Here is a 26,369-nt window from a genome sequence, read left to right as displayed (position 1 = left end):
TTCATGATAAAAAACCCTCAACAAAATAGATTTAGAGGGAACACGCCTCAACATATTAAAGGCCTTATATTAAAAACCCACAGCTAACATCATCCTTAATGGGAAAAAACCGAGAGCTTTTCCCCTAAGATCAGGAACAAGATAAGGATGTCCATTCATCACTTTTATTCAACATAGTACTGGAAGTCCTAGCCACAGCACTCAGACAACAAACACAACAACAAAAAATAAAAGGCATCCAAATCAGCAACGAAGAAATAAAATTTTCACTATTTACAGATGACACAGATGTGTCTCTCATGAATAAATAAATAAAATCTAAAAAAAAAAGAAAACCCAAAAAACCACCAAAAACTGCTAGAACTGATAGACAAAGTCATAGGATACAAAATCAATGTACAGAAATCTATAGCATTTCTACATACAAATAATGAAGCAGCAGAAAGAGAAATTAAGAAAACAATTGCACCAAAATAATAAGACACCTAAGAATAAACCTAACCAAAGAGGTTAGTTTTTATACTGACTATAAAAAACTAATGAAACTAATGAAAAAAAAAAAAACCCTAATGAAAGAAGTTGAAGACAACACAAAGAAATGAAAAGATATTCCATGCTAATGGATTGGAAAAACAAATATTTTTAAAATATCTATACCGCCCAAAGCAATCTACACATTTAATGCAATCCTACCAAAAATATCAACAGCATTTTTCACAGAACTAGAACAATCCAAAAATTTGTTTGGAACCACAAAAGATCCTGCATAGCCAAAACAATCTTGAGAATGAAGAACAAGGCTGGAGGTGTCACAATCCCATACCTAAAGTTTTATTACTAAGCTGAGAGAATCAAAACAGTATGGTACTTGTGCAAAAACAGACACATAGATCAATAAACCAGGATAGAAAATCTAGAAGATGCTAAACAATAGGAAACAAACTAGGGGTAGCTAGAGGGGAATGGGGAGGGGGGATGGGATAACTGGGTGATGGGCATTAAGGAGAGCACATGATGTGATGAGCACTGGATGTTATATGCAACTGAATTACTGAACTCTACATCTGAAACTAATGATATGTTGGCTAATTGAATTTAAATTAAAAAAAAAAGAATAGAAAATCCAGAAATAATTCCACAATTATATGGTCAATAAATCTTCAACAAAGCAGGAAAGAATGAATACCCAATGGGAAAAAGCCAGTCTCTTCAACAAATGGTGTTGAGAAAACTGGACCACCTTCTTACACCATACACAAAAATAAATTCAAAATGGATTAAAGACATAAATGTGAGGGGAACCTGCATGGTGCAGTTGGTTCAGCCTCAGACTCTTGGTTTCCACTCAGGTCTTAAGGTCATGAGATTGAGCCCAAAGTTGGGCTCCATGCTCAGGCAAAGTCTGCTTAAGATCCTCTCTCCCGGGATCCCTGGGTGGCGCAGCGGTTTGGCGCCTGCCCTTGGCCCAGGGCGCAATCCTGGAGACCCGGGATCGAATCCTACGTCGGCTCCCGGTGCATGGAGCCTGCTTCTCCCTCTGCCTGTGTCTCTGCCTCTCTCTCTCCCTGTGTGACTATCATAAATTAAAAAAAAAAAAAGATCCTCTCTCCCTCTTTGACTGCCCCTCCCCCACTCTCTCTCTAAAATAAACAAATAAATCTCTTTTTTTTAAAAGACTTAAATGTGAGACCTGAAACCAGATAAATATTCTTTTCTCAAAAATTTTATTTATTTATTCATGAGAGACACACACAGAGAGAGAGGCAGAGACACAGGCAGAAGGAGAAGCAGGCTCCCTGCAGGGAGTCCCATGTGGTACTCGATCCCAGGACCCCAGGATCATGCCCTGAGCCAAAGGAAGATGCTCAACCACTGAGCCACCCAGGCACCCCAGAAACCATAAAAATCTGAAAAGAGAACACAGGCAGTATTTTTTTTTTGACATCAACAATAGGGCAACTTTTTTCTAAATACGTCTCCTGATGCAAAGGAAACAAAAGCAAAAATAAACTATTGGGACTCATCAAAATAAAAAGATTCTGTATGGCAAAGGAAATAATCAACAAAATTAGAAGGCAACCTACATAATGGGAGAAGATATTTGCAAATGATATAACTAATAAAGGGTTAGTATCTCAAAATATATAAAGAACTTATAAATCTCAACACCCGAAAAACAACTCAGTTAAAAATGGGCAGAAGATATGAACAGACATTTCTCCAAAGAAGACATCCAGATGGACAACAGATACATGAAGAGATGTATCACTTATCATCAGAGAAATGCAAATCAAAACTAAAATGTAATATCATCTCATACCTGTCAGGATGGCTAAAATAAAAAACACAAGAAACAACAGGTGTTGGCAAGGATGTGGAGCAAAAGGAACCTTCTTGCACTGTTGGTGGGAATGCAAACTGGTGCAGCCACTCTGGAAAAGAATATGGAGGTTCCTCAAAAAGTTAAAAACAAAACTATCATATGATCCAGGAATTGTATTACTAACTGATGCCTTGGTACAGTTTGACCAGTCTAAATATCTTGGAATCTGTAGTATTCCTCTTATCCAGGAGAAACTATATGAGTTTAAAGGTGAAGAAAGTGGCCTCATACAAATTGGAAAACATATCTTTCCCAGTGGCTTCAAATTTGCAAACTCATAACTGGAAAGCTGCCTTGCTGCAATCAACTAAGGCTACCAAATTTCTCCAGGTGATTACAGCAGTGTTTACAGAGGTATGTATATAAAATGTCAATGTAATGAGTTATGCTTTTATTTAAGGCAGATAACAGTTACCCTCCTGCATCACTTGGAGTCTAGATACTAGACCATGAATTAGCAAGAACTTAGGGCTTAGCTAACTGGGATAGAAGAGGATGAATGTGTTCTTAAGTTTCTAACTTATACCAAACTGAAAATCTTTCTGTTAAACTAAATTGTGAACCTAAAGTGCCCCATTTGCCACTAACATGGATATTACTAAGGTTTCAAAGAACTAACTGATGGGGCACCTTGTTGGCTTAGTAAGTTAAATGACCAATTCTTGATTTTGGCTCTGGTCATAATCTCAAGATCATGGGATCAAGCCTTGCATCAAACCCCACACTGAGTTCTGCATCTGGCTCCACACTCAGTAGGAAGCCTGCTTGAGATTCTCTCCTCTCTCACCCTGTGTCCCTCCCCCCACTCACATGTGTGCTCTCTCTTTCTCAAATAAACAAAAATAATAAAAAACTAAGTTATGATAAAATGATATCATCTATTATTTCAGATTTAACAGTTTGCAAGTTTGTTGTCTGTACTATTACAAAGAATAATGGAGTAGAACTATTATTTCTGATTACCAGGATCCCTCAAAATACAAAATGCCTCTCATGAACGAATTCAGCCACAAAGAGCTTGTTTTCTGATAAACTACTTTTGCCATTTCTGTATTCAGTGCCTTTCATATTACCTCTGTCACACACCATCTCGCAAAATTCTCCAATGATGGAGTAGAATTTAGACTGAGTGAATTTCAAGGTTCACCATAAAACCTAAAATCCCACAACACCTTTCTGACTTTGTCACCTGCACACAAATGTCCACCCCCAATGATTTGCTCCAAAACAACTCTAGAGACTGGTATCTCACTGATAATCTCTTTAGACCAAGCTATGGATAACTGCTTTGTATTCTCTCTATGTGGCAGAATAATTGGTTTATAGGACTCCATTCTGCCCAGTTGCAAAAGAATCAGCTTTGTCTGCCCACCTTGAGCTGTAAGTCTCAAAAAAGCAATTTTAATGATGGCTCTAAGCGCCACTCAAATATTTTCCAGTCTGGAGCTTATTGATTTTTCCACGTTTGGGGATTTATTGGGGATAAGTCATGGAGGAAAAGAAATGGAAAAGACTTTCTTTCAAAAAGCCACAATTCCAAAGTAGATGTGTGAGATTACCTTTCCTTGGCCCAAAGTAAACAGGCAATCATCCATTTGGTAAAGACGGAGATCAAAAATACCTAGGGCTAAGACATAATTCTGGATGACAAAAAGTATCTATAAAAGAGGAAAACCATCTCATGCGTATATTGCCATACAATAAAGAAATAACACATGGTTTTGGTATTCTTAAAATTGCCTTTTAAATTATGGTTGGACTTGGTTCCCCATATTTATTTCATAATCAACTGGTTAAGGGAAAACAAACAGAATAACAAGTTCATAAATATTTAAATGACAAGTTTAGATTTATGTTTTCCCATCCTGATGGAGTTTTTGGTTCTTAACCATCTTATGAGAGGACAAAAATGTCGTTAAATAGAAAGACCCAAAGTAGATGATGATCTTGACATTTCAATGGACTTTTTTGAGTATGCAAAGCAACCCATATGATCCAGCCCTATAAAACAACTTACTTTGCTTCTCATCTGTTATCCCATTGGCAGTGTCCCTATTTATCATGGCCTACAGAACTTGCTTTATCATAAAGCAATTGGAAAACATTCACCTAGCAAATTACCCAAATAGAGCATAATTTTATCTAGCCTACTATATTGGGCCTCACTTCCACTATTCCTCCAAAGGGATCCCATTACACCAATGTGTCCTTTGAAATGTATATTGCTTTCCAGCTCAAATAATTAATTTCTTCACTGATCCTATGCAGTCTATTCCATTCTGGCCTATTTGTGCTACTGGGCCAAAAATTCCTAGAGAATATAAGTCTTAATTGTCCAGTATGCTTCCTTTGTATAATTTCCATCCTCCAATGCTTTATAAGTACTTAAAAATATAGAAAATTTTAGTGTCAACCAGTCAAGAAAGACCCTGACGTTTATGCTCTTGATGAATTATGAATCCCTTTCCACAGGTAATTATTAATAATAAATTTTAAAATAGAAATTGAATATGAGACAACTAAAAGTTCCAAGTGGATCAGGAAAACATTTTTATTAAAAAAAAAAAACAGGGGAGCACATTGTTTCTACTTCAAAGCAGATGAAGAGAACTGCCCTAGAAAAATTCTCTGACCAAAAGGTCCATGCCAAAATAATGCTAGCAAACAACTGCTAACAGCATGCATGTTTCCATTAGTTAAAGACAACTTTTTATTCCAGCAACTGTCCTGCCAATAAAATGTAAATAATGCTTTGAAAGGAGCCAATTATCTGGTGCAGCAATGTAGTTGAAATAAACAAAAGTATCCATCTGTCCCTCTATTCCCACCTGCCCAGCCACTGCTGAGACTGAGAATGAATAAAAGTTCCTGAACATCAGAAAAAAAGGCAGACTGGGCATTGAGTACCACTGAGTGCCTCTAAACCAGCAAGGTAACTGGGCATGTTAGAGATTAAACCTATCGTTTTATAATGAAGTTAACTAAAAGTAAGCAAGTAGTTCAGCCTCATAGCAGATGGATTTAAAAAGAAAATGTTTATCATTGTGACATTGTTCAAATTAGGACATCAAGGAAGAGTCTTTCATGATATTCTTATTAAAAATATGGTCTTGATTGTAAGTCTCCTTTCATTATTTCTCTTGCTTTGTTGACACAATATTAATAAAGTTTTTAATAGTACCAGGATCTATTCTTATAACAATTTCTAAAATCATTGATGAAATTAGTTTCATCATTGAGCTGACCTTGGTCAATTCAGCAAATGCCAGATATAAGCAAAGTTAAAATGATGAGAACTTTCACAGTCCATAATAGCAGCAATTGACACATTCAATTTCCAGAGCCAGACACACAGTGGACACTCAAAAATATTGCTAAATGAATGGGTGAAATATATGTAACTATTCGTGGATTGTTCCCACCTGGCATTAGAATACTGTATATCCAAGATAGATGAAAACAGCTGAAAGTCACATATATGGATTCATTATATACACATACATTCCATTGTTCAAGTAATTTAACATTTCACCTGGCATATATATTCATGAGGCTGAAGACATTTTTAAAAGATTCTATATGAACAAAACCAGGGGAGAACTAACCACATGAATTGCAGCACAGTATATCTAGCCTCAAAGATGCTAATTCAGGTCCAGGGGGATCTAATCAACCTCTTTGTTGAAGTAAAGATAAAACTTTTTGACAGCAAATGCTATTCTGATAAGATGGAATTTTCATTTACTCTTATAAACATCTGGCCCATGCTACCATTTCTGGAGCCCAGTAGCACACTGCTTTGCAATGTCACAAAATATTCTCCACTGAGAACTCTCTTTTGCCAAGAGACTAATTGAAATGAATGCTTAGAAATTTAGTAAGGTGAGAGGTGAGTCAGGGGGATAGGTAAAAGGATAAGCAAAGGATGTTCAGTCACTAAATCATAATTTCAATAAAAGGCTAGAGGAAATAAAATTACACAATGCTAGTAGAGTGTTGGAAGTGTAAACGCCTTAATACACCTCTGATTGAAACTAGACTATGCATAGTATGAAACCTACAGAATATTTTCATGGCTAATTTGTAATAGCAGTTGCATCAGGCACAGATCAAGTTCTTCCAAACCATATTTTACACAAAAAAAATTTGTTAAATGATATTCAGGTGATGAACTACCAAATAAACAAGTTTAAAATGCAGAAGGATTTACAATTCCAGAAATAAAGCAATCATTATATTGTATTTGGATACGAAAGCAGATAGATGTTATTGTGAGTTTCTGTATGTTGCTTCCATTTGGTATCAATTAGCAGGGGAGGAAAACCAACTCAGTGTTGTAGTTAACTCTAAACTAGGTCCACATTAGATCAATTAGAGTCATCTTTTCAGCTGATGAATTTATAATCAATAATTAAAATCATAAAGAGAGACTGAGTATGATTTGAAACAAATAAGTGAGCTTGGGATGAGTATGTATAGTTCTGGGACATGATTCCCAAAAGGACTACATAGTTTAAGTAAGCATAATTGTATATCCAAGTCATCACAAATGGTCATGCAAAGAAGCATAGAAGAGACAGAAGCCTATTAACCCCAGCACTACTCAGCCCAGAAATAACTCTGAAAGGAGGAGATTCAAGCCCAGTGATACCCCTAATTTTGCAACAAAACCATGAACCTCTGGCACCTCTGACCTCTCTAATAACGGTCAGTTACTCTTCTTGGAGACTGCTGCATGCATAAGGCAAATTTCTTGGCCCTGCCTGAATTTGGTAATTTGGTAATTTTACCAAATTCGTCAAATTGAGGAAGGGAAGGAATTGGTTAAAGGATTTGAATGTGACTCCCAAGCTCAGCACCAAATCACCTCAAGAACCAAATCAGGTGGTAAAATATTCTGAGTGACAACACTTACTTATTCTCAAGGCACTCTGAGAGCTCCAAAGAGATAGCATTCCCAAAAATGCTATATGTGAGTAGGAAGTACAGGATAAACAATTCTCCATCACCTTCTTTTCTGGGAAGCCATAACAATAAGAGCTGAATTACTGGGACACGCTGAGACATATTAATTTAAGGGCACCAAAATGATAAATGAATTTGTAATTCAATCACCTGGAAACAAGGAAATTCAGCTCAGCCAGTTCATCAACCAAGTGACCTGGTCTTAGGCATGTTGAGAGGGATACCAGGATTGATAATAATCCAGAAAGCAGAGATTCCTGTCCTTCCTTCTTATCTCCAGCCTGACCCAGCTCACAAATGTATTAGGGTGGGTAGTCAAAACACAAGTCAAACTCAAGTGGCTAAACCCCTCCCTGGCTTTGCCCTTTGGGTGCAAAAGCCTTCCAGGGCTTTGCCCTTTGGGTGCAAAAGCCTTCCAGATATTCTCCTTCTTTGGTTGAATATACTGGTTCTGGGTTCCATCCCTAGGAATGTTCTCAAGATGGTTTGCTGAAAATTAAGGGATTTAGGCCTTTACTCTGAAAGTCATGAAGCACCTTTGACATTCAGACCAAGCGTCCTTCTACTATAACAGTTAATAAAACCCAAAGAAACGTTCGCAGTGTGAAGAAGCATGGGGCCCAGGTGTCTGGGAAAGTGGGGAGCAAATATAATTTGTACATTTTCCTCAAATGTTGGCAAAAGAATAATAGCTCACTGAACAACCCATTCCTGCTCAAGGAAAAAATTACCAGATGCATAAAATTATCTTTATTTTGAAAATCCTGACACTCCCTATCAATCATGTGTCCATATATGTGCAAAGAAAAATGCTGTGCTAATATTCAATTCAGAAAACACAGAAGACTACAGACATGAAATCCAAGGTAAGCCAAAACAAAGGTGTAAGATACACTCTATTGGATATATTTGGCCCAACTTTGAATGGTTCTGACAGGACCAGAAGAAATATTGTCAGGATCAGAGTTAGTCTGACAAGGTCTTTATAACCTTTATCTCGAGAGTCATTTACTAAAACCTCAAGAACTGTCCATCTCTGGAACCACCAGGATTTTAGGGCAGTTGGGTTTGAAATGTCTATTACAGTATCAATGAATCAAAGGGTCTGTATTTTTGTTTTGTTTTATTTTGTTGGTATTTTTTTTTCCTCAAGGAATCCTTGAGACTTTCAGTGCAGGTCTGAGTCCAGAGGAAATTCCATTTTCCCTCATGATCTTTCTAAATTGGTAGTCCCCAGAAGCAACAATACCATATTGCCCTGGAATGAATATATCTAGAACTGTTCTAGTTAGAATGGTTACAAGATCAGGCATACGTGGTAAATTTGCTCCATGATTGTCTTTCAACTATTCTGCTTCAGGATAAAATGAGAAATATTATGTGTATCCATTTTACTATTAGAGATAGTAAAATGCTATAAACTGTTAATTGCTGGGGTGCCTGGGTGGCTCAGTCAGTTAAGCATCTGCCTTTGGCTCAGGCCATGATCCTTGAGTCCTGGGATCCATCCCTGCATTGGGCTCCCTGCTCAGTGGGGAGTCTACTTCTCCCTCTCCTGCTCCCCCTGCTTATGCGCTCTCTCTTGTGCTCTATCTTTAAAAAAATGTTAATTGTTGAGATTGTTGCTGTTGTTTGAGGTAGCAATAACTGAAGTGACACAATTTATGTGTTTAGCTTAGAGTTGATTTGGGATATAACAATTAAGTACTATTATGGAAAGCTCAGAAGTATGGGGATATCATAAGGTAGAGCCTGAGAGGTAAGCAAGACCAGAATTCTGTCTGTACCTAAAGCTTAATGACTCAACCAAATTGAAAAAAGCAAATTCAAGGGTTGGCTTAAGATTTAGCCACTGCATTAGAAATGACAAATACCCACCATTTGCTTCAACGTGGATGGAACTGGAGGGTATTATGCTGAGTGAAGTAAGTCAGTCGGAGAAGGACAAACATTATATGTTCTCATTCATTTGGGGAATATAAATAATAGTGAAAGGGAAAATAAGGGAAGGGAGAAGAAATGTGTGGGAAATATCAGAAAGGGAGACAGAACATAAAGACTGCTAACTCTGGGAAACGAACTAGGGGTGGTAGAAGGGGAGGAGGGCGGGGGGTGGGAGTGAATGGGTGACGGGCACTGGGTGTTATTCTGTATGTTAGTAAATTGAACACCAATAAAAAATAAATAAATAAATAAAAAAAAAAAAAAAAAAAGATTTAGCCACTGCTTGAATGATGGGGAAAAAATTAAGATATATACAAGCAACCTGAATACTGAGAAAAAATATGAAAGTGTTGCCAAAATTAAACAGCAAAAGGTGTCTGGGAACACGTGTGTGTGTATGTGTGTGTGTGTATGTAATCATCTTTTATGTAGGAGAGTCTTGGAATAATGCCACACATTTGCTTTAGAATACTCTCATTAGTATATAACATATATAATACATTGTATATATAATACATTGTGTGTATATATATATATAATGTATAATGTATTATATATATACACATATAATACATCCCATTTGGAAGAAAGAGTCCCTCAGAAAAATTAAGCATACTCCACCAATACTGTTTTCCTAGAAAAATGTGACAAAAATTTAAACAGAGTTATTCTATCCAGGTATAAAGTGAGAATCAATTATGACCTTTTCCTTTTCTGGATTCACTTCATTTTTAAAAGCGTCTAACTAAAACCCTTTCTGATATAGTGAAAAATCACTTTTTTGAGATACAAGACTAGTAAATGATAATACTCGTCTGTATCCTATGACACACTACTAATCTTCTGAGAATTAAACAGTCTCTGTTTCAGTTATATAAATGTCTAGTTTTTCATCTTTAGTCTTAGAAAGGTTGCCCAGAAAGTATATTATCTCTGTGGATGTCACCACTTGCCAATTAGGGAAAACAGCAGTGCACAATCAGTAGTGACCTCTATATATTACAGACATTGGCACTTGGGTCTGCTGGGGAGGGGATGGATTAGACAATTTAACAGAATCTACAGTGACAAACCTTTTTCTATGAAAAACATTTCCTTTTTTGAATTGTGTAATATTCTCCTTTGGATTCATTTATAAGACCAAAACAAAAAGCATTTAATGATGTTTACAGTGAAATGAAACAGCTGAAGACCAGCACATAATCACCATATTTTGTTTTCTCATCTTTAAGTCTTTTAGCAGTAGGGCTTCCAGCTGAGCTTGCGTCTAGCTTCTCTCAAGACATAGCCAAGCATTCTGAAGCTTCACTGAGCCTAAACACCAAGCTGAATTCATAGTTCTTAATTGAAAAAGACAGGCTGTTTTCCTAGCATGTTTGCATCCGTAAAACATTGAAAATGACATTTGTGCCCAAGTCCATTTGAATATTCTGCCTTTGCTGAACTCTGCTAATGTTTTTATACCCTGGTTTATGCCTACCACAGCTTTAAATAGCTCCTCTTGCTAAAGCATGTGTGGCTGCATTCACAAAAATAGACTCTTTTTCATACATGAGAATGCTACTCCTGAGATTTGCTTTGAGATGTTTTTCATATGCACAGAATATTACTTTGATAAGCCATGTTTTCTTACACTAGTCTCTCCTACGATGAATGGCATGCATGTGTGTGGTAGCTAGAGGGAGTTGGCATACCCACCCCATAAACAAAATGGGAAGTTTGGTACTTTCTCTCTTCAGTAAAGGGTATACAATCTGTGGTCAGAGAACAGAGCCTCTCTCTGGGTAATGTTAACCAGCCTGATATAGAAATAAAATCCACCCCTTTGGTGTCATTAGTGCTATGTTCTGTGCAACTCAACTGATCAGTTAAATTTCATGTAAAATGAGGCATTTATTCCTGGTGAGAAAGTATCTGCTCATTTTCTATGTGCTCAGTGCAGTTATTATTAAAAAGAATGTACACAATATGAATAAGTAGTTAGCTTTTAAACTGCCTGCAACCTTATACAAACCTAGGAGATCCACTCAGGGAGGATGAAGAAGAACCTGGTCAAGTGTCAGAACATCTCAAAACTCTGTAGATGCTATTCAGGCATAAGCACAGTACACACCTTGATGACACTTACTACAGTAAAGTAGTACAATGTACCTACAAATATTTGGATTCTTTGGGATCATAGCTGCAACTTACATCCAATCAGCCCTTACCATGGTCAGGCATCTGAGATCCCATGGAGGTCACACTGGTGTTCAGCACATCATTGACAGCAGTATCACAATACAGGCTCCGCTGGACATCATGCTCACTGTCAGTCTGGTCACTCTCTTCATGACCACTATCCTTCAGGCTGTTGCCCTCTAAGTCCTTGAAGGTAGAGCTGCTGGGTTGAAGAAAGAATGATAATTTACAACTGTGATAATCTGATCTTTAAAATCTTTCAGAGCCAGGATGATATCATCTCTGTGGTGAGGCCAACAGTGACTGGACTGTCAAAAAGAGTAGATAAAAGAGAAATTTCTGTTTAAAGATAATGGAAGTTGGGGCACCAGGGTGGCTCAGTTGGTTGAGTATCCAAATTGTGATTTTGGCTCAGGTCCTGATCTCATGGGTTGTGATATCGAGCACTGTGTTGGGCTCTGTGCTCAGAGGGGAGTCTGCTTGGGATTCTCTCCCTCCCTCTCCTTCTGCCCCTCTCACAGGATTCTGTGCTCTCTCTCTCTCTCTCTCTTAAATAAACAAACAAACAAACAAACAAATAAATAATTTTGTTAAAAAACAAAGATAATGGAACTTAACACTGCAGAGAGGTTCCGAGTATTGAATGCTGATGTAGCTAATACTTTCATTCACTTATCTTCAATGCATTACTACAGGCAAGGTGGAAGAAGATAGAAATTTGAAACAACCACCTGCAAAGAATATTACCATTTCAGAAGGTTTTCTCTCTTCTTATGTAATCAAAGTAAAATAATAGCTAATGTTTCCTGAGCAATTACTACACATAAGGCACTGTTCTAAGTGCTTGACATGAATTAACTTTTTTAATCATCACAACTATATAAGAGAAAGGTACCATTAATATTGCCATTTATAGATGAAAGAACAGAAGCACAAGGAAGTTAAATAACCTGCCCAAGGTCATATAGCTGAGGAAATGTAACAGATCTAAGGCCAAATCCAGTCAGTCTAGCTCCAGAGCCTGGGCCCTTAAATACTATGTAAATTGCTTCTCCAAAGAGGTCTACTAATCAACTGCAAAAATTGAAGTGGCAGAAATTAAAGTAATGCAATTAAAATAGAAAGGATTATCAGGACCAGAGAACTCAGGTCAGTTTTAGCTGAGAAATTCAGAGAGATAGATTCAAAGGAAAAGAAGAGAGGCAGGAGCTGAGAAGAGGAGAGCCTTGGTGCATGCACAGTAAGATATAAGAGAAGCAGAGAGTTGAGCTCTAATAAAACTGTGAGTGTAGTTAAGCTAAAAATATGAAAACTTTCAGCTGAGGAGTTTATGGGCCAATTTTTCTTGCATTTGTTAAATCAGTCCACCATACAGTGCACTAAACATGCCATCCAAGAACCTCACACAAAAATAGAGAATAATACATAAGGTACATCCATAGAGGCCCCACCTGTTTTTTCTAACACTTTGTATGTCCTGACAGAATCTGTGGATATTCAACACTAAGGACCATAAATTATGCATCTGAAATACCTAGTGGAATGGTGAATCCATTCCCCAATCAGTGAGGAAGTATCAAGATAATGTGTTGTCGTCTTAATAACAGAGTGTCATGCTTGTGAATTAGGGTAAGTCTCAACAGACCTACTGTACCTCTGAAAAGAGAGCCTGTAGAGATGATAGTGTAAACTCATTTGATGTGCTCAACCTTGAATATCCACAGGCCTGGATCTCTGAGGCTTTGATAAGAACATTCGGTATATATGATGAAGAGCTATGCCATGGACACAATAGATACATTGTCATTCTCTACATTGGTCAAAAGGAATCACAGCAGATTTTTAACATATAACCAATCTAGATGTAGAATGCTTGCTGCCATGAATATGAAAAGGAAAAGATCAAAAGGGCAGTAACTGGAAAGCCATAATTATAAGAAAATGAAGAGCAGGAGAGAGTAAAACATTGACCTGTTTGCTAATTACTTTCAGGAAGGATCACTGAGCATCACCTGTATTAAAACTAAAATCATTCAATAAGCCAATTCACTCAGCTCCTCCAAAATTATGTCATGTAGCTACTCAGCCCTGTGGACCCACCAGTATGCAGTTCTATTAAAAAACCAATCATCCGGGATCCCTGGGTGGCACAGCGGTTTGGCGCCTGCCTTTGGCCCAGGGCGCGATCCTGGAGACCCGGGATCGAATCCCACGTCGGGCTCCTGATGCATGGAGCCTGCTTCTCCCTCTGCCTCTCTCTCTCTCTCTCTGTGTGTGACTATCATTAAAAAAAAACAATCATCCTAAAATTATTTTATGGTCAAGAAGACCAATTGGAAGTACAGGCTTTAGAGCGTAACAATTTCTAGCTTTACCGCACAGATGTTGGGGCGTCCTGTAAATACTAATCCCATAGCTTGAACAGATTCAAAGTTTGTCTTTTAGAAAAAAAAATTGGTCCTGTCCATATGGACTCCTGTATTTCAGAAGAAGGGAAATGACCTGCCTTGTTCATATATTTTTATACCAAATATTAATTTTTGACCTGCATTTCTGGTATCTGCAGCACATGAAAATTTCTTTAATCTAGAACACAAAATTGTTGCTTTAAGCCAGAGACTTCAACCCTGAATTGGGTGCATTTCAGCAGTTGACAAAATATGCTGGAGACATACATTAAGGAGTATAAGGACAATGTAATTAACCATCCCTTAGACCACGGTTTCTCAACCTTGGCATTACTGACATTTTAAGCTGCATAATTTTTTATGCACATTGTAGAATGTTTAGCATAATATTTTATGCACATTGTAGAATGTTCATCAGCATCCCTGACCTCTACCCATTAGATGCTAGTAGGGCCTCTTCCAGAAGTTACACCAAAAAGGTCTCCATACATTGCCAAATCACACTCAGCTGAAAATCACTGCTTTAGGTTCTTTCAAACTCTTTTCTACCAGATTTTCAGACTATAGAGGAAAGAGCACTGTCATTAGAATAAGTGACAATCGTACTATCCCACTTCATCTATGGGAGACTGGGCCTGTTATCTAATGTCTTTGAGCCTCAATTTCCTTGTCTATAAAATGCATTTTCTAAAACCTTCTTCACAAGGTCATTTGGATGACTCAATGAAATACTGTACATGAAGTACTGGGTACACACAAATGCTCAATAAATGGTAATTGTTTAATATGATAATTATTCCATATGGTAATGTCTTCATTGATTTATAGTTAAATATTACACCTGTGGTCTTTCTTTCTAACTGATATAGGAAATGGGTATTTAAATAATGTCTCTATATCTTCCATAAACTATAGTCAAACACTGTATGCTATATTAATTTCTCCTAGAATTCAGGAACAGGAAAAGAAAGTCTCCTGTCAAATGTGTGTCCTTTGTTTATTGAAAAATGAGAACTATATGCCCTGGTGTACTTACCATTTTGTATTGGCTTCTCAAAAGCTTCATGATAAATATAATGTTTAATTGCAGTGATTTGGATGCCAAGGATCACTATTTAGCTTCACCCAATTGGAAGTATGCCTTTTTAATGTTTGATCATCTTTTTTATATGTATCTGAATATTACAAACCACCTCACAGATTTTGTTTTTTGTTTTTGATAGAAATGAGAGAAATAATAAAATAGTTAAGGATTGGCTATCTTTTTAAAGCTTGATCACCTTTTTAAAGTTTGATCACCTTTTTTTATATGTATCTAAATATTACAAACCATCTCAGAGATTTTGTTTTTTTTTTATAGAAATGAGAGAAATAATAAAATAGTTAAGGATTGGCTATTTGGGACTGGTAGTGTGAGTATAAAAAGTCAGGTATTCTTTGCTAAAATAAAAAACATGAGAAACAGCAAGTATTGGTGAGGATGTGGAGAAAAAGGAACCTTCATGCACTGTTGGTAGGAATGCAAACTAGTGCAACCACTGTGGAAAATAGTATGGAGGTTTCTCAAAAAAATAAAAATATAACTATCCTACAATACAGTAATCCCATCCCTGAGCATTTATCCCCATAATACAAAAACACTATTTCAAAAGGCTATATACACCCCTATGTTTATTGCAGCATTATTTACGTACAGTAGCCAAATTATGGAAGCAGCCCAAGTGTCTGCTGCTACATAAATGGATAAAGAAGAGGTTTTATATATATATATATATATATATATATATATATATATATATATATGACATTTATACATACATTTGGTGATAACATAATATGTATAATATAATATATAATATATATATGATATATAAGATAATATATGTAAATATACATATTTATATATAAAATGGAATATTATTCAACCACAAAAAAAATGAAATCCTGCCATCTTCAACAACATGGATGGAGCTAGAGAGTATAATGCTAAGTGAAATAGGTCAGAGAAAGATGAATACCATATGATTTCACTCACATGTGGAATTTAAGAAACAAAACAAAATGAGAGAGAGGGAGAGAGAGGGGCAAACCAAGGAAAAATCTTCTAACTATAGAGAACAACCTGATAGTTACCAGAGGGGAGGTAGGTGGGGGAATGGGTGAAAGAGGTGATGGGGATTTGGAGTACACGTATCCTGATGAACACTGAGTAAGGTATAAAATTGTTGAATCACTGGGATCCTGGGTGGCTCAGCAGTTTGGCACCTGCCTTCGGCCCAGGGCATAATCCTGCAGACCCAGGGTCGAGTCCCACATTGGGCTCCCTGCATGGAGCCTGCTTCTCCCTCTGCCTGTGTTTCTGCCTCTCTCTCTATACCTCTCATAAATAAATAAATAAAAATCTTTAAAAAAAAAAAAGAATTGTTGAATCACTATATCGTACATCTGAAACTAGTATAACATTGTATGGTAATTCTACTGGAATTAAGATTTTAAACTCAATAAAAATTGTTTAAAAGACTCCAAAAAAGGTAGTCATGTATTCTCTGAAAAAAAAAATGCAAGGGATGGGATGCCTGGGTGGCCAGCAGTTGAGCATCAGCCTTGGGCTCAGGGCGTGATCCCAGATCCTCGATGGAGTCCTGCATCGGGCTCCCCGCAGGGAGCCTGCTTCTTTCTCTGCCTATGTCTCTGCCTCTCTCTGTGTGTCTCTCATGAATTAATAAATAAATCTTTAAAAAAATAAATAATAGGATGTTTTAAAAAAAATGCAAGGGGTGTAACTCCCCTCCCCCAAACCCTGGAACCCACTAAAAGATCAGTTTTCCCATCTGCCGAACTAAGTACCACTTATTCTAATCTTGTCAGGACATTTAGTGGCTTAATGAATGGATCTGGGTAAGGCAGTTTAAGGCCCTGGGAGCAAGATGCTGCAAATTGTAAAACAGCCTGGTAAATGGCTACTCACCCAAAACAAATAGCAATTTATGCCAGGCATAAAAAATGCTGATTTCACTTGTTTTATTACCTGTGTACCTCTTGGGAAATGAAAGACTTGTAAACCAACTTTTGTAGGACAATAAATTAGGGGTACCCATTTGCAATGGTATTGTAAATGCAAATGTTTCTATTACTGCGCTGGTGGCCAACAAAGGAACAGATTTGTGTGAAAACACCTACAGCAAGACTCTGAACATGAGAGTTACATAGAAAATGCTTAATGAATAAACATTATTCCAATTCTGACCCATATTTACCCTTTAAAATATTGGAAATCAAAAAAAATAAAATAAAATAAAATAAAATATTGGAAATCTTTCCCAGAGACAGAATAATCTGAACGGAAACAGGTCATATTTTCCTAGCAGGTGAGACCACATGCCCAAGGAATGCCACGTAAGAGTAAGAATGAGAAGAAAGTAAAAGTCAAGAGTATTGTAACTATATTTAGAGGATATAAGGATGATTCTACAGTGGTTTCTGGACCTCCTACCTGCATCATAATCACGTCTGGAACCTATGAAAACTGGAGATTCTCTAGGGATGGAGCTAAAAGACTCTGCATTTAACAAACCTCCCAGGCAATTCTTTAAAAAAAAAGATTTTATTTATTTATTCATGAGAGACACAGCAAGAGAGGCAGAGACATAGACAGAGGGAGAAGCAGGCTCCTCACAGGGAACCCAATGCGGGACTCGAACCCCCAACCGGGGATCATGCCCTGAGCCAAAGGCAGATGCTCAATCCCTGAGCCACCCAGGCATCCCCTCCGAGGTGATTCTAATGCATATTAAAGGTCAGAAATTACTGGTTTAGAGGGATATTTCGTGCCAATTTCCATTGATAAAATGCTGAGATTTTCAACTTCTTTCATCCATTCATTCAATAAACATGTACCAGCACTTGTTATAGACAAGATATTATACCAGGTGCAGCAAAACTCCAGAACACATCGGGTGGAAAAGGAAAGCACTATGTATGCTTTAGAAGCCAATGGTCATTTTCCCTTCCACCCTGCTTCACTATCTTGTTCATTTCCTGCTTCATTTTCTTTGAGCTACAGCCTCATGCCCCGCTTGATATTGCTCCAAAAGCACTGTGGGAGTAGACATTAGATAGCAGCAGAGAAACCAAGCATGAAGAAAGAGAGTGTTGCAGCAGGGGCAAAGTGCAACTGCTGGCTTGCCTTGTTCTGAGAAGATACCAGGGAAACAAACACAGCAGGAAGGAAGCACATCCAAAAAAGTTTCTAAACCATCTTGGCTCATTAATCTGGAATTCTGACATAAGCCGTGGGTACACCTGCAGGTTGCAGGTGATGCTCTGAAAACAACAACAAAACTACATAAATATGACACCAGATTCTGGGGTGCAAAGATGATGTGACATTTATCTTCCCTTTCTGTTCCAGATCCACTCTCTACCCTTTTCAACCTTGATTTGTGCTTAAGGGAACCCCCTTGCTCCCTGTCTTTCCATTGGTTTACCCAAGGTAAACAGATGTGAGAGTGGAAAAGCAGCCTGTGTGTAAACTGTCTGGACGAGACAGTTAACAACTGCTAGAGAATGCCGAAGAGAAGGGTCTAAGAAGCATCCTTGGGTAAGTAGAAAATAAATAGAGGGAAAGAAAATGGATAGGAAAAGAAGTTCTCAAAATTCTCCTGAAATTGGATTCAAAGAAACAGGACTTGGTGGTAAAATTAAAACTGATAACAAGATTCAGAATTTCCTGGCTGGGAGATTTTTCCATGCATATAAATGGATCCTCAAGAAACCACATACAGTGAAACCCCTTTCAAACGTCACTGTGAGCTATTTGAACATAGTTTGCATGGTTTTTATCACCTGGTGTTATAACTCTCTCTTAACATTTTCCACACATTTTACATTTAAAATGGTTATTAGTCCCCAGAAAAGCATAGCACACGAGATTTCCTGTATCTTTCCAGGTATTGTGCTTTGTCTAAACTCAATGGATCCGGTAAATTCCAAGGCCTTTGTGGTTTTCCAAAGCCGTCAATGTTCCAAAAACAGAATCTGGCAAAAATGCATGTGTCCCTGAGTTTTCAGATGTTTCCTCTTAATCAAAGTGGTCCCTGGTAAAAAGTCACTATTTTAGGTTTCAGGCAACATCAGGAGACTTTTCCACTGAAAGCCTGTGTTAAGTCCAGGTTGTGCATTTTGTGTGTAAACCAAAACATATAAAGTAATTAACCAAAATCAGAGGTTTCTAGGGAGTCCCAAAGCTGCTGTGGAAATACATGTATCCCAAAAACTAAATGTTTAAATGTTAAGTTTTCATCTCATCATTCAGCCTGGGCACTGTATATTCGGGGCTGACCTAAGACAGCGAGGGTCCCTAGGAGAAGGCTTTCTGCCTTGCTCTGAAAATCAGACTTACGGCAAAAGTTTAACCTGGTCATAGAATTCCCAGGGACCCAGAGCTAGCCCAAGGGACAGGTGAAGATAAAAAAAAAAAATCTGCTTTTACCAGAATTTTTATCAGAAGCTTTGAAATAACAGTCCTAAAGCAGAAAATAAAGTATAAATAAAAATAAAGTAGATTTCTGCTGCAAAGTTACTCTAAACAGCACACATAAAGAGGGGCCTTTTTTCTCCTAAAACAAATGAGTCAGGTAATTTTGAATTCCTTACATTTTGAGTTTATTCTGTGAGCTAAGAAAATATTCAAAGTAGATTTCTCCCAACCTCTCAAGAAAATTACAAACTGCTATGACCAGTAATGCTGGGCTATTCATTTTAATTAACAATAATTAATGGTCATCACTTAAGTTCACAAGCAATTCCAGACCAATACAGATAAACCTAGCATGATTTCAGGGGTTACTGCAGCATCATGAATTAAATTAAATATGAATTAAAGTGACTTGTTCAACAAGCCAGTTTATTCTTCAAATCATATTCATCTGGTGAGATAAATTTATGGGATTGGAGCCAGCAAAATAATAGAATTTTCACATCTTCTCTACTGTAGCTCCAATAGACCCTGCTTCTCTCTTTATTTTATTTATATTATTTTAACAAACACACTCTGATTCCATTTTAGCTGCAGAATAACCACTGGACCATTCAAGAGGATATTTGCATGAAGAGTAATAAAGGCATCATGTGAATAGTCAGTACTGGTTTTTCAGCCCAGTAAGTTCTCCACTTTGTTTAGTGCTCCCTCCTTAGAGGGCTCCCTGAACCTTGGTACCCACTGCATCAGATGGAATCTTCCTTGGCAGTATTCAGCTCTGTATTCTGTGGCTATATGGATAACAGTTATGACTAACCAATCACACAAATCCTCTTTGGTTTTTTTGTATTTTTGTTTTTTGAAAATATTATTTATTTGACAGAGAGACAAAGAGAACCAGAGAGCACAAGTGGGGGGAATGGCAGAGGGAGAGGAAAAAGCAGGCATCCTGCCAAGCAGAAAGTCCACTGTGGGACTCGACATCGGGTTCCATACCAGGCTTGATCCCAGGACCCTCAGATCATGACCTGAACTGAAGGCAGATGCTTAACTGAGCCACCCAGGTACCCCACAAATCCTAACTTTGAATGCTACATTTGAAACACTTCCAAATATCTTAAGAAGTGTTGAATCATGCAAAGATTTTTTTTTTTTCTGAGACACCAGGGTAGCTCAGCGGTTGAGCATCTGCCTTAGGCTCAGGGCATGATTCCGGGTAGGGGGATCGAATTCCACATCAGGCTCCCTGTGAGGAGCCTGCTTCTCCATCTTTCTATGTCTCTGCCTCTCTGTGTCTCTCATAAATCAATCAATCAATCAATCTTTAAAAAAAGATTTTTTTCTTTTCCAGTCTTACCTATAACGTTTTTAAAAGATTAGAAATTAGTTTACTGCCATTAACATATCTTTAAAATGATTCCAAAGTAAACAAAAGCACAGCAATCTTGAAATTCACTGAAAGTTCCACATGAGAAATTGTTTAAGGCCTCTCTCCATTGAAAGCGAAGAGCAACAAGAATTTTGATATCAACATGATTTTGAAAATATCTGTTTTCTAATATCAGATATCAAAATCATCATATAAAACTATTTTAATATGATCCCAGTTTTTTTAAAATTTGTGTCTATGCATACATTTTGATGTAAAGGAGAATGGTAAAATGCCAACAGTGATTATTTTCGGGTAGTGGAATTACTGCGATTTTTATTTTTCTATGTTTTTCTGAATTTTTCAAATCTCTTACAATAAGCAGACAGGCGTTCATTTTAAAATCCAAAAACAGGCATTCATTTTAAAATCCAAAAACAAAGGCATCATGGGGCACCTGGGTGGTTCAGTTGGTTAAGCACTCACCTCTTGATTTTGGATCCAGTCATGATCTCAGGGTCATGAGATCCAGCCCCAAGTCAGACACCCCACTCAGCAGGAAATCTGCTTGAGAGTCTCTCTCTCTGCTCCTCACCCTACCCCCCCAACTCGTGCACATTCTCTAAAATAAATAAATAAATCTTGACATAAAAACAAAGGCATCATTTAAAAAGCTTAATCTGTTTTGCTTTTTCTATTAAGTGAAGCTTTGTCATAGAAATAGACAAGCAAATCAACATACCTTTTGATTAAATGGGCTCGGCTGTTCACATAGTTGGAATCAAAGGAATAGTTTTCAGTCTGCAAAGGGGAAAAAAAAGATTAAAAAGGTTACATAGATGATTCATGAAGAGAGCCAAACTGTTCTACTTAGGGGGGAGTTTTTCCGCTGTGTGAGAAGCAATGAATGAATCAGAAACCAAGGCCATAGTGGGAAAACAGCCTCAAGAATTTCTGCCGCTTTCTTAGGGCCCTGGGGGTTCTGTGGAGGCAGCCCTCAACTGCAGGCCAAGATGAAATTGATACAAACATCCCCTAGAATACCATGACTACTGACCATACAACCACTTGGAGGAAGATACAGCATGACGCACAATCTTTACAGAAACTAATTGCTTCCCGTTCCCAGCAGATATAATTCTGTGCCCATCAAATTGACTGGAAGTTCAAAGGTATTTTTTATTAGTAGTAGATAATTAACAAGTTAAAATATTTATTCCATGGATAGGGAAATGCAGGCAAGGTAATCCCCTACTGTGGATTTAAACTCTGCACTTCTCTTTAAGGCATTTTGCTCAGCATTGGTTATGCAGGAAGCCCCCCCCTTTTTTTTTAACAGATATAAAGGCAAACAAGTATTATGCCTGAAACTGGGTGAAGGGCAGTCCACAGGGGGTGCCAAAACCTTTTGTGTGAAACATGAAGTTTGCAAGCAAACCCTGTTTCAGCTCCTATCATTAAAACGCTACTGCCTAATCTGGTTACAGTAGACTGCCTGAGCAACAGCTTTACAAAAGCAAATGCAGAACACCTGCCATATGGGATGGGAAACCGTTAATGAGCACCCAAAGGGGGCAGCCTTAGAAGGTGGGAATGAAGAGAAAAATTGACACGGAAGTAACTGAAAGTCCTAGGAAGGTGAACCTTACCCCAACACTAAAGTACTACTTTCACTGAACCATTGTATCTACTGGAAAATGCCTAATAACATCTCCACCCTCCTGCTATTCCACCAGAAATCCTCACCATTCTCACCATGCCTTAGGGCCTTCTGAAATCACTGACTAAAAGTACCTGAAAAAGGAAACAAAACAGCTATCTAGCTAACAAAATAGCAGATAGCTTTCAGATGACTAGCCGTCAGACATTAACAGTGCTAGGCTCTTAGATGCTTTTGGTTTCAAGGAACTCAGAGATTGGTAGAAGAAAAAATAGGATAGGTGCTAGCAAATCCAACTACCACGTGAGTACCAAACAGCTAACAGTTGGGGAAGAGGGGACCCTAAGTATCTAGAGTAGCTGGGGATGACAGCAGTGAGCAAGTAGGAGAGAGTGCTGAGAAGGTAACTACATACCACCATTGTCTTGTACTCAGGCATGCTCATGCCCTCTACATGTTCCTCATTTGATGATGGCCTCTGTAATATCCCCTCACACTGCTTTTATCTAGGGGATAAAATCCCCTTTAATGTAAACCACAAATGATTTTTGGTTCTGTTATAAGGAATGGATTGGGAGAGTAAAAAATCAAAAAGGTCAGTTCATTTCGAATCTGTTCATAAGAAAATGGATGCTGAAAAAAATAAAAATAATGAAAATAAAAGAAAATGGATGCTGAAATTGCTGCAAATATAATTACAGGAAGATGAGGTAGACTTGAAGCGGCATTGGGAATACAATGCTGGAAGTATTGCTGGAAGAAGTCATCCATCTGTAAGTCGATCAACAAGCATTTCTTGAATAAATTATTATCCCAACATAATAGGCAAAAATTGTCCTGGGTAAATGTGCTCTTTTATAATATTCAATACAATATATAATATAACAAGTGGAAGTCTCCACCTGTTAGAAAGCATGCTATCTAATTAAAACAGGAAATGGATTAAGTACTCAATGACTAGTTTCAAAGTGCAACCCTGGGTAAATTACCTAATTTCTGCATGCCTCACTTTCCTCATATATAGAATAGGGACATGAATCCAAAGGGAAAGTTCCACTGAATTTTTCATGGTTCACGGTGGAAATGCTGGAAATCGTTAACTTAACCCCGCTTTCCACGGAACCTGAAACCCCAAATAGGATCAAGAATTTGACCTCATTCAAGGAATAAAAGAATAGCATGAACACATTTCATCTCAGCCTCCAAACGTACTAAAACATTTTTTTCAAGAGGGGCACCTGGGTGGCTGAGTGGTTGAGTCTCTGCCTTCGTTGTATCCTGGGGTCCTGGGATCAAGTCCTGTATTGGGCTCCCTGTGGAGAGCTTGCTTCTCCCTCTGCTGATGTCTGCACCTCTCTCTGTGTGTCTCTCATGAATAATTAAATAAAATCTTTTAAAAAATCATTTTTTCAAGAAAGTTAATAGACACAAAAAGCAAAAAAGGAAATTGTGAGCACAGTGGCTTTGCAGGAAAAGCATTGAGGAACATCTCAAGATACCGTCATGTTGAAGAAGCCAGTTTTCTTTTCTTTTTTTTATAATAAATTTATTTTTTATTGGTGTTCAATTTACCAACATACAGAATAACACCCAGTGCTCATCCCGTCAAGTGCCCCCCTCAGTGCCCGTCACCCATTCACACGCACCCCCACCCTCCTCCCCTTCCACCACCCCTAGTTCGTTTCCCAGAGTTAGGAGTCTTCATGTTCTGTCTCCCTTTCTGATACTTCCCACACATTTCTTCTCCCTTCCCTTATATTCCCTTTCACTATTATTTATATTCCCCAAATGAATGAGAACATACAATGTTTGTCCTTCTCTGATTGACTTATTTCACTCAGCATAATACCCTCCAATTCCATCCACGTTGAAGCAAATGGTGGGTATTTGTCGTTTCTAATGGTTGAGTAATATTCCATTGTATACATAAACCACATCTTCTTTACCCATTCATCTTTCGATGGACACCAAGGCTCCTTCCACAGTTTGGCTATTGTGGACATTGCTGCTATAAACATCGGGGTGCAGGTGTCCCGGCGTTTCATTGCATCTGAATCTTTGGGGTAAATCCCCAAGAGTGCAATTGCTGGGTCGTAGGGCAGGTCTATTTTTAACTCTTTGAGGAACTCCAAACAGGAGTAAATCCCATTTACAATTGCACCCAAAAGCATAAGATACCTAGTAATAAACCTAACCAAAGAGGTAAAGGATCTATACCCTAAAAACTATAGAACACTTCTGAAAGAAATTGAGGAAGACACAAAGAGATGGAAAATATTCCATGCTCATGGATTGGCAGAATTAATATTGTGAAAATGTCAATGTTACCCAGGGCAATTTACACATTTAATGCAATCCCTATTAAAATACCATGGACTTTCTTCAGAGAGTTAGAACTAATTATTTTAAGATTTGTGTGGAATCAGAAAAGACCCCGAATAGCCAGGGGAATTTTAAAAAAGAAAACCATATCTGGGGGCATCACAATGCGAGATTTCAGGTTGTACTACAAAGCTGTGGTCATCAAGACAGTGTGGTACTGGCACCAAAACAGACACATAGATCAATGGAACAGAACAGAGAACCCAGAAGTGGACCCTGAACTTTATGGTCAACTAATATTCGATAAAGGAGGAAAGACTATCCATTGGAAGAAAGACAGTCTCTTCAATAAATGGTGCTGGGAAAATTGGACATCCACATGCAGAAGAATGAAACTAGACTACCCTCTTGCACCATACACAAAGATAAACTCAAAATGGATGAAAGATCTAAATGTGAGACAAGATTCCATCAAAATCCTAGAGGAGAACACAGGCAACACCCTTTTTGAACTCGGCCACAGTAACTTCTTGCAAGATACATCCACGAAGGCAAAAGAAACAAAAGCAAAAATGAACTATTGGGACTTCATCAAGATAAGAAGCTTTTGCACAGCAAAGGATACAGTCAACAAAACTCAAAGACAACCTACAGAATGGGAGAAGATATTTGCAAATGACCTATCAGATAAAGGGCTAGTTTCCAAGATCTATAAAGAACTTATGAAACTCAAAAGGAAAGAAACAAACAATCCAATCATGAAATGGACAAAAGACATGAACAGAAATCTCACAGAGGAAGACATACACATGGCCAACACGCACATGAAAAAATGCTCTGCATCACTTGCCATCAGGGAAATACAGATCAAAACCACAATGAGATACCACCTCACACCAGTGAGAATGGGGAAAATTAACAAGGCAGGAAACAACAAATGTTGGAGAGGATGCGGAGAAAAGGGAACCCTCCTGCACTGTTGGTGGGAATGTGAAATGGTGCAGCCACTCTGGATAGAAGCCAGTTTTCAAATAGAGTATTTTGCATAGCTTTGCATAAAAGGCATCCAACCTGTGTGTACTATCCATACTGTGTGCAGTATGGACCTCTGCAAAGACCTCACCTCCAGTCATAGCGCCAGAACTCTGGGTATGGGCAAATAAACAAAGCCATTCAAATTCTATCCCCAGTGACTATACTATGTCTTGATCCTAATGAAATAATATATCTACCATGTGGATTCCCTCTTGCAGGCACTGAGTAAAAGAAGAAACAAGTCTATAAGGCTTGCTTGTGAAGATCTTAATAATTCCCTTTCCCGGGCAGCCCTGGTAGCTCAGCGGTTTAGCGCCGCCTTCAGCCTGGGGGTGTGATCCTGGAGACCCGGGATTGAGTCCTGCATCTACCTCTGCCTGTGTCTCTGCCTCTCTCTCTCTCTCTCTCTCTCTCTCTGTGTGTCTGTCATGAATAAATAAATAAAATCTTTTTTAAAAAATTCCCTTTCCCTTACTCTGAGATCCAGATTGGGTAACCTGGGCAAACACGCCAGGTATGATCTGCCACTATAGGTAGAAAAGAGTATCACTGAAGTTTGTCAGCTTCCTATCTTTCTTCCCTCTTTTTTTTGCTCTAAAAGAGTAAACCACCCCTTCTTGTGG

The 26,369-nt window shown here is 38.0% G+C and overlaps 1 protein-coding gene across 2 annotated transcripts in view; it reads right to left on the bottom strand.

The window, feature by feature from the left end:
• Positions 1–26,369, bottom strand: part of PCDH19 (protocadherin 19) — a 138,053-nt gene that overhangs the window by 39,304 nt on the left and 72,380 nt on the right. Inside the window, exons 3-4 of one of the 2 annotated variants that reach the window (XM_077890365.1) lie at positions 21,472–21,530; positions 11,503–11,675 (exon numbers count right to left, since the gene is read on the bottom strand). In XM_077890365.1, coding sequence (XP_077746491.1) covers positions 11,503–11,675; positions 21,472–21,530 — 232 coding nt within the window. The remainder of the gene's footprint in view (positions 1–11,502; positions 11,676–21,471; positions 21,531–26,369) is intronic. The other variant, XM_077890366.1, reaches the window with a different exon arrangement.

The sequence above is a fragment of the Canis aureus genome, chromosome X (assembly GCF_053574225.1).
Source record: "Canis aureus isolate CA01 chromosome X, VMU_Caureus_v.1.0, whole genome shotgun sequence".
NCBI classification, from domain to species: domain Eukaryota; kingdom Metazoa; phylum Chordata; class Mammalia; order Carnivora; family Canidae; genus Canis; species Canis aureus.
This window is presented reverse-complemented; position numbering and strand designations above follow the sequence as displayed.